The sequence below is a fragment of the Apis dorsata genome, unplaced genomic scaffold, assembly GCF_000469605.1.
Source record: "Apis dorsata unplaced genomic scaffold, Apis dorsata 1.3 scaffold_293, whole genome shotgun sequence".
NCBI classification, from domain to species: domain Eukaryota; kingdom Metazoa; phylum Arthropoda; class Insecta; order Hymenoptera; family Apidae; genus Apis; species Apis dorsata.
Genome location: NW_006263568.1, coordinates 1,038,133 through 1,048,322, shown reverse-complemented (window position 1 = coordinate 1,048,322; position 10,190 = coordinate 1,038,133). Strand labels below are relative to the sequence as shown.

Here is a 10,190-nt window from a genome sequence, read left to right as displayed (position 1 = left end):
TTTTTTTTTTTTATCTTAAAGCACAATGTTAATCACTAATTATAGATAATAAAATTTTATTCTTTTTCATCTATTTATAGAAATCTTAATTATTCGAATAAACATTAAATTTATTTCATTCAAGTAAAGGGAATAAGGTATATAATTTATTCATCTTTATACATAGATAATAATGATTGATAATGAACAATAAAAAAATATCATGCAATAGATATTTGATTCATTCACAACCATTTACTTCTTGAAAGATGAAAAATATATGTATTACATATTTACAATATATAATACGAATATATGTATTTTATACTATATATTATTATTAGCGAATTATCGTTTACGTATACTACATATGTATGAAAATTTCCATTAAATTTCGATGTTAAATTGTATCATAATATATTGATCACAACACAGCGACATATGTATTTTCTTATCATAATATTATTCATAAGTTTTACAATAAAATGATAAATGTACATCACACGGTAAAATCGCATTGAATATAAAAATTTAAAGATTATTAGTGACGATTGTATAGTTAATATTTTAAAAATAAAACGCAAACTATACTACGCAGCATTCTCATTACAATACACACAGTTTGTATAATTGAATCATAAAAAAAACAAAATCTACGTATGCATATTTACATCAATGTCAAATGTTAAAATAGATTGGCAATTTATGCCTACGCGTGCCTGCCGCGTGTATGCAACACAATATATGTCAAAAAATATATACATGCACAAAACGCATAATTAAACACGCATATTAAGCGTGAATTATTCATCGTTAACCTTAAAAATCCACAAAACATTTCATGTTTTGTAAATATATCCAATAAAAATGTCATTTAAAGACATAAATGTATTGTCAAATCCTCTATCTTTCATATTAATAATGAATATATCGCTTATTTTTCGTTAAATTAATTCTCATATACATATATCACTGGATCATGTCATAATTCCTTTTCGTTCGTCATTTTTACTTTTCTAATTGCAATGTATCATAACTTTGACAACATTCTGGCCCGACTTCGAAGTCTCGAAAGCTTGAACAGTGTCTTCTAATTTATAATTGTGCGTTATCAATGGTTTCACGTCTATTTTTCGGGAAGCCAAGAGATCCAATGCGTCGGCATAACTGAAGAAAAATAGAATGGAAAATATTATTTAAAATTATATTCATTGATATAATTGATATGAATGTAACAACATATTGAATATTGGATACAAAGAAATATTCTTACGTTATTCTATTATCTCCATGTCGCTTTAAAAATTTAAATAGAGTACTGAAATTACTAAAAATGTATCTTTAGTAATTTTTCCTCTCTTAAACAAATCTCGTTAAACAAACGACAGGCGAGAATGTATTATATGATGACTGACACATGAATGTTACTTACGTGCATAGCATTTAATAAAGTAAATTAAAAATTTAAATTAGTATGAATCAACAATGAGATTGGAACAAAGATATATCTCTTCTTTTATTTATAAGAAATGGAAAAAAAAAAAACTTAGTACGTACTCGTTTGCGTATCGAAATACACCTCTAATATCAACTTCTCTTATGAGTGCATTTATCAATGGAACACGAACTTCTGGTGGGCCCATTCCTACTAAAACAGCTACTCCGCCGGATTTAGTCGCCTAAAAATTATATACATAAAATATAATAAATATATTTTATTTAATTAATAACTCGTACAATAAAATAATTCTTATATTTTTTGAATTTTTTGAAAAAAAAACTTACGAAAATTGCTAAGCGTATCGAAGACTCAGCTCCACAAGCATCGATAGTCTTGTCCGGTTCTTCTCCAAAAAGTTCGATAATTTTTTGCACAGTCTTTTCCTCTACATCATCTTTTTTTATCAATAACGTTTCGTTAGCACCGAGTTGTTTTGCAAGATCTAATCTACTTTGCATCAGATCTAAAAAAGGGAAAAATAGATTCGTATTTTTAGATTGCGAATATCTATATATAATATCTATATTGATAACTATATAATAAATTTTAATCGTTTTATTGGACTTATTAGTGTTTAGATCCAATTCAAACAATTAATAAAATAATCTTATTATTTATTTATTTCTTTATCTATATATCTCATTGGAATTGAACAATGGTTTTTAATTTTACTTAATAATTTTTAACATTTATTTATTTTAATAAATAATTATTTTAATAAAAATTGAACATCCTCTCTAATTAACTTTCTTAATTTCCCACCCATAGAAATAAATTATTTTAATATTACAAAAAGGAATCACAACTCAAATAGGATTGAGATAAAAGAGTGAGATAAAAAGAAACATACCGGTAATAACAATTTTACTAGCTCCCATAGCTTTTGCTACTAATAACGATACCAAACCGATAGGTCCGGCTCCCAAAATTAAAACTTTTGAACCGATGCCAATATTCGCACGTTTGCAAGCATGAACACCGACCGACAACGGTTCCAACAATGCTCCTTCAGCCAATGACACGTGATCCGGTAATCTGTGATGTAAACCAATAATTTTCACGGTTAGAAACGTTTTTCTTCGTGTAAATTAAATTCGTCGTATTGCGCATGACGGAGAAAGAGAAGGGAGGAAAGTGAAAGACGTTGACTTACTTGAAGCAAAAATCAGCGGCATGTTTGTAGAAACGTCTCAGGCTACCATGTACTGGAGGAGTAGCGCAAAATACCATTTCTTTGCACAAGTTGTAACGTCCTTCCTTACAAAACTTGCAATATCTACAAGATACTCCAGGTTCGATGGCCACTCTGTCGCCGACCTTATATGTTAAAATTAAAACATTATAAAATTATTATTGTAATTAAATATGTAGTCTCGTGATATAGAATTCCAAAATGAATAAAAAGAGATATAATGTATGTATATTTCATATGAATAATTATTTAATTAAATTTAATAGATGTAGTAGAAGCAATAAACAATATATGTCATATTTATCATACTATCTCCAAATTATCTAAATAATTTTTATTTCGTGAATAATACTATTGCCGTATATGTATGATAATTTTTATCATATTTATTTCAATTGGAACATATATCTCAATAAATTTTTTTATCGTATTTATGTGATAAAAAATTTTATAGAGATTATTTTACCCATGCAACGAATAATTGCAAAGTATAATCCTATATACATATAGATAATTATATAAGTAGAGCATACATTGATATCGACACCAATAATAATTTCTCGATTTCACATTACAATATCTTAGATGCAAAATAACTATTTCGAAATCATGTAATGATACATAGATTGAGAATTTATATATTTATTATGGAAAATTTTAATTTTTAATCAAAATAAAAATCTACTAGAATACACGTGATATGCAAAAAGTCATAAAATAAATCTTATGATATTTGAATGAATAAAACGAATTTGTTTCTTCAATTACGTTAATAAAAATTTGGTTTTAAATTAAAAAAATCTAATGCCAACATATATTAGACGTGCATACCTTCAAATTTTTTACATCCTTTCCAAGTTTGACGACCACTCCGGAAGACTCGTGGCCCATTATCATAGGTTCACGCACTACAAAATCACCGATTCTTCCGTTCACCAAATAATGAACGTCAGACCCACAAATTCCAACGCAGCCCATTTGAATGAGCACCTCTGAAAGAGAACCAATTGTTGAAAAATTATATCTACATCACAATTTCTTTGATTTAAGTTGCTTATGAAAATAAATATTATTAATGATAATTTCAATAAAAATTTTATCTTTTATTATTAAAAATCTTATTTCATGATGTGACGAAGAAAACAATTGAACTAAATATTCGTTTTTTCTTATATCCTTGTATCGTATATTATCATTGATCGAAACTGAAAGCAGCTTACCATCCTGGCTTGGTTCCTCGATCGGAGTTTGTTCCTAAAATTAAAGAAAAAAAAAAAATGATAAAGTTATAAAAAATAGTTATAAAAATATAAAGTTATAAAGTTATAAAAATTAAATATATAATGTATATAATGATAACATATCTATATATCATATTTTCAAAAAAGTTTAAGTTTTGAAGTGTTTTTCATGAAATAGAATTAAGATGCTTATCATATATATGTTTAATTAAGTATCTATTTTAATAAAATGCGAAAACGTCATAGAAGATTAGATATGAATATTATGATATAATTTCATTAAAATTTCATTTTCTTAATTCTGTTTTTTTTTTTTTTTAACAATAAACTTAATCACAATAATTTATCTAATAATTAAATATATAAATACATATAATTATATTCGATAAAAATAAATAAGGAATAAATACTATATTTCCATTTAAATTGTAATAAAATTTTTATTTCTAGATATAAGATTAAAAGGAATTGAGAACACTTGAAATCTCTTCTTCGAAATCCAAAAAATTTTGAATTCTCGAATCGCGAGAATCTTTTTCTTAGAGAGAGAAAAAAGAAGAGAGAAAATTTTGCAAAAAAAAATTTTAACAAATCCAGAAATCATATTTTCACCCATCTATGAGGCAACGTAACATCAGAATAGACGCTTGTTCTATATAGGTAACGCGGAACAGATTGGTAATCGCAAATAACCAGAGAAGGAATAATGACGAAAATGGCGAACTCTGTCAACCTTGCAAGTACCGACGTACACCGACGTCCCGTCTCTGACGTTCTAAATGTTAATCGTATTAACGGCAATTTCAATTGATAGGACAGGAAACAAAGGAGTTAAGCTAAATCGCCTCTTCAAAACACGCCGTGAATTCGTCTCGTAATATCGTTTACGTTTCTCTCTTTTTTCATTCCTGTGTTTCCGTATTTTCTTTTCTTTTCTTTTCTTTTTTTTTCCCCATTAACCGTAACTAAGGTGAACTGTGATGTAAACGGCGCATTTTTATAATCATCGAAAGAAAAGATAACATATGAGAAGAAGAGATCAAAATATTTTCATTAATAACAAATATTTCATTAATAAATTTTATATAAACAAGTCGTAATTACATCTATGATTATGAACAATTATTTATTCTTATTTCTTAAGGAAATATATGTACAGATACGTACAGTTGATTGCAGAAGTATTTCACTTTCCTCGTCCTGTTCTTCAACAAAAAATTTATCTTTACATTACAATTTTATCTTAAAACGATAGTAAAACAGAATAAAATAGTAAATCAGTTTATCAAACATTAAATTTCAAGTTTCTTTCTTAATGACACGATATAATTTTTTACGTAAGACCGTATCAAATAATGCGGTCAAATACTTTCATCATCAACTGTATATGCATATGTATGTAAGTACTTTATTCCGAGTCGTATATCGCACTTTATGCTTCAGAGACGCGTTAAAATCGATTTATCATATAAAAAGACGTTTATCATCGGGATGAAAAAGTTGAAAACAGGGATGAAGGATATAAAAATTTGCAATACTGACCAATCTAATATCGTTGATACCATAAAGGATAGCTGTCAAATTGTCCTTGGCCATGCTAAGATATCGCGTTTGGGCAATACAGAAACAAAAACACTTTATAGAAGTGGTCTCCCGGTATCAGGAATATTTAACAGAGGAGCACTGAAATGAAACTCGAACTAGAAAAGAAGAGCTCGCGCGACTTTATATATAAGCAGTCTCTCGCAATCGCCACATACGAGCTACCTTATCATCCGTACCCTGTAATCATTTTTATTTTTACAGAAAAAAATATGGATGTGTCTCGGCAAATTTTCACATTAAATGCTACTTTTATTTCATTTTGCATTTTTATTGAAAAATCTTTCCCCTTTCTTTTTCCTTTTTTTCTTTTTTTTCTTTTTTTTTTTCGAAAATTTACATACAAAACATTCAACACTCGATCTTTCGTTTGAAACTATTTCTTTTCGAATCGAATGACCCGGAAGCGAAAACTCGAATCAGTTTTCGTCAATTCAGTTCAAAGTTCAAGATCGTTGATTACAAAATAATATGTTAATATGATAATTGAATGTTATGCGCTGCTACTTGAAAAAATTTTTTTTCAAAAAACCTCTACTGAAATATCCTGCAACATGTTTATTATCTTTAAGATATCACAATGTTCGTAAATATTTTATTTTTATTTAATTATTTATTTATTCATTTGTTTTCTTGTTCATTTTTACGAACATATGCATAAATATAATATTAATTAAAGTATATACTAGCAAAATTAAATCTTATTATATGAAATATCTAGAAATACAATTTATGAAGAAAATGAACGATGTATATTCACTTTTGTTGATATATTGATATTAATTTTAATTCCCAAAAATTTATTAAAATAATTATAAATATTGATTTTTAAATATAAATAAAATTAATATTTATCTGATATTTTTAAGTAACTTTCAATTTTTGTATTCAAAAAATTAAAAACCACATTTTATCTGTTAAATTTTGTATAAATGCTATATTCTTTTCTTAAAATGATATATTTCTTTTAATCTTATTATTATATGAATAAAATTATCAAATAAAGCTTTGCTAAGAATAGAAACAAATATACGGTCAAATATTTATATATAGCTGAATATTTACAAAGATAAAATTAATTATACAGTAATTTTAAAGTTTACTTTGTTAGATTTCAATAAAAATATAATTTTAAAATATGAAAATATTTATTACAATTTTTCTCTTTTTCTTTTTTTTTCTTTTTCTCAAATTAGTTTATACATATACATGTATGTATATGTACATCTCTTAACACTCAATCGAAATCGAATTACCGGTTATTAATATATAATATATTATTTATAGATTATAAATAATATTAATTATAAATAAAAATATATAATATCAATAAATAAATTTTTTATAAATAAAATCTAGATATAATATTATATATTAACATATAAAGACATATAAAAACACAATAACTGCTACAGAAAAATCATAATCTATTCTATAGCGATTATTAATCGAATAAGAAAGAATCTATTATATGTATAAAATATCATAAATATCGATATCATACATATGATTGAATGTATTTGAAAATAATTAACATTCTAATTTTTATTTTAAATTTGTTCTATTAATATATATTAATTTATATATAATTATGTGATTCGTTATATTAAAAATTATTATTATATTATATTTGTAATAGATTTATATAATCAGAGAAAGAAAATATAATTATGTGATTCGTTATATTAAAAATAATTACTATTATCTGTAACAGATTTATATAATCAGAGAGAGAAAAAAAGAATATATCTAAGTATAATCATACAAATCTATATAAGTTACTACACTAAAATCTTCGTATATCTCTTATGTAAATTTATATATATTTAATATATCTATATGCTTGATTATATACGAGATGTTATAAAAAAAAAAATATTATCAAGAATTAATACATCCCATATTTGATAAACTTACAATATTATTAAATATATTAAATAATTTAAATTTCATTTATTCTTATCTTATTTTCCTTTTCTTTTATTATCTTTACGTTATGTTTATATATATATAAATAATTATTGAATCAAATTATATATTTTAAATAAAAAATTTACAATATATAAAATTATATTTATAAAATATTAGTTTTATAAATATTCAAATTATAAATTATAATTTAACAAATTTTGGGAAGAAAAAAGCTTACTGTTAATATAAAAATGATTGAATCTTTATTAATATATTAATATGTATTATTTTTTGTTGTTTTATTTTCTTTTCTTTTTATTATTTCTTTTTTTTTCCATCAAATAAATGATCTATAATGAATAATAATCATATAAAAGTGATTATTATTATGATTTTTATTCCCAACCCCATATTCCTGTCGATTGTTTAATTGTATCCCTGTTCTCCCTTCTAATTCTAGTTACTGCATTTGCCTCTCCTTTCACAAGAATTCTTCTAGATTGCTCTCTTTTTTCACGTTTCTGTAAAGCTGCTTTCACTTTTTTTTTAATAATTTCAGGAGCAATTGTGGCAGCTGTAGTAGTACTATATATACTTTTGGAATCACTTAATTTTTCTATTTCTACATGTTCATCATCTGAATTAAATGTTTCTGTAGTAAAAAATGAATTCGTTTCTTCATTATTTGTCACATTTAAATTATGCGAATTTGAATTTATCATATTTTCATTTGAATTATATATATCGATATTTTTAACACCTTCTGTTATAATACGATTTTCTGCAGATGATACAAATAAATTTCTCTCTTCATTTGTTATCGCATTTAGAAATATTTCCTCTGATGTACATGCAAATTCACTTCTCATAGAATTCTCGACTTGAAGTCTTAAATTATTAATTTCACTATTATTTATACTTGTATTTTCTTCATCCATATTCTCTTTACATTCTTCCTCAATTTCTTCATCTTCAATTTCAATCATTCCCATTTCTCTCAAAAGATCCTTCTCCATTTGTTTTGTAAGACCACTAGCTTTAATTTCCACATCTATACAATCTTCTCTCCTAAACATAAATTTAATTACATGATTTAACTCAAAAACTTGCATTACTAATATTTGCTTTTAAATTTTTATTATCACTTACAAAATATCTTCAAATATTGGGTATAATTCGCTTTCATAACCAAAACGTCTTTTAAAAAAATCACGAACACAATTTACATCTCTTTCGAAATAAAATTTAGCATCTACATGCTCAGTGGAAATCATTTGTGGAAAATCAATAAGAACTGCTTTTCCACTGTTTGTTATCATAATATTAAATTCATTAAAATCTCCATGAATAACACCATGATTTCCAAGTTTTACAATCATATTCATTAATTCATCATATAATGATTCAACATCATCTATCTTGTATACACCACATCTAGAACATCAACATAATTCATAAAAATATTGAATAATGTAATATTAAAAATGTAAAAATATAAAAATTTTATTATTAAAAAATATATAATAATATATAAAATATATAATATATAATAATAATTTCAATTACAGAGGTCCACCTTCAACCAGCTCCATAACAACACAATGTCTATTGAGATCAATTGGCTCAGGTACCGGAAATCCTCTATCAAAAAGTGCTTTCATATATGCATATTCTCTTGTTGCTGATATTCTAGATAGATATAACCATGATGCTGATTTTCTGTGTTGATGATAATCTCTTTTACCTTTAATATTTCTGAAACAAGTTCTTCCTAATCTATGTAGTTTCAAGCATACTTGATTTCCATTATCATTTGCAACTATATATATATTAGATTCTTTTCCCACTCCAATTTGATTACCAAAAGAATTAATAGTACCTCTTTGTGCCAAAACCTTCAAAGCTAAATAATCATAACCAGTATTTGTTAAACGATAACCATCATCTAGAAAGATAAATACTTTATTATTATTGTTTTTTTTATTATATATTAATTATAAATTATATTATTTAAACATAAAATAATATATTACTTAAATTTTCAACTAACAATGTTTTCCACGTTCATAACTGAGAAGTTTATGCTTGCATAGTTCTTTCAATAACTTATGCACACCGCCATAACGTAAATTTGCTATTTGAGCAGCTAATGATGCAGGAACAAGTTCATGATTCTTCATTCCCATTTCAATCTACAATAATAAATTATTCTATAATAAAATTTTAAAAATTATAAAGAATATTATAACATAAACTACATTTAAAAATAATAAAAAATTTGATAACATATATGAATCTATCGAAACATAAAATTTCAAAATTTTTATATAACCTTATACAGTAATGCATGTATATAAAATAAAAATTATGTTTCAAAATATATTTTTAATTTAATCACATATAATTAATAATAAATAATTACCGCTGTTAAAACTCGAAAATCATCTCGAGTTAAATATCGCAAAATTGTTACATTTAATTTTCCCATGTTTATTTCAGGCAATAACTTGCTCCATGAATTCTCGAACCATGGATAGAAGATTTATCAGATGTTAGACGTACACGTAACTAACCTCTATATATTTAAATATTTATTGTTAAAATATATTTATATGTAAAAATTGAATATAATTTATTATTTTATCCATAATTAATATAATTTAATTTACATATTAAAATTTATAATATATTATCAATTCAAAATATAAGAATTATTAAACAATAAATTTAAATATTATATTTAATTAAAAAATTATTTATTTAT

The 10,190-nt window shown here is 24.4% G+C and overlaps 2 protein-coding genes across 2 annotated transcripts; both read right to left on the bottom strand.

The window, feature by feature from the left end:
* Positions 1-930: 930 nt before the first annotated feature.
* LOC102676921 (sorbitol dehydrogenase-like) lies at positions 931-5,957 on the bottom strand. Its single transcript, XM_006617201.2, has 8 exons — positions 5,456-5,957; positions 3,893-3,926; positions 3,504-3,664; positions 2,634-2,797; positions 2,331-2,515; positions 1,765-1,943; positions 1,537-1,658; positions 931-1,146 (listed from the first exon to the last, which is right to left on the bottom strand). The coding sequence occupies exons 1-8, from the start codon at positions 5,507-5,509 to the stop codon at positions 996-998; spliced, it is 1,050 nt and encodes a 349-aa protein (XP_006617264.2). The 5' UTR covers positions 5,510-5,957; the 3' UTR covers positions 931-995.
* Positions 5,958-7,722: 1,765 nt separating this feature from the next.
* On the bottom strand, positions 7,723-10,019 carry LOC102677062 (serine/threonine-protein kinase rio2). Its single transcript, XM_006617202.2, has 5 exons — positions 9,849-10,019; positions 9,477-9,618; positions 8,993-9,371; positions 8,576-8,860; positions 7,723-8,494 (listed from the first exon to the last, which is right to left on the bottom strand). The coding sequence occupies exons 1-5, from the start codon at positions 9,912-9,914 to the stop codon at positions 7,822-7,824; spliced, it is 1,545 nt and encodes a 514-aa protein (XP_006617265.1). The 5' UTR covers positions 9,915-10,019; the 3' UTR covers positions 7,723-7,821.
* Between the last annotated feature and the right edge of the window lie 171 nt (positions 10,020-10,190).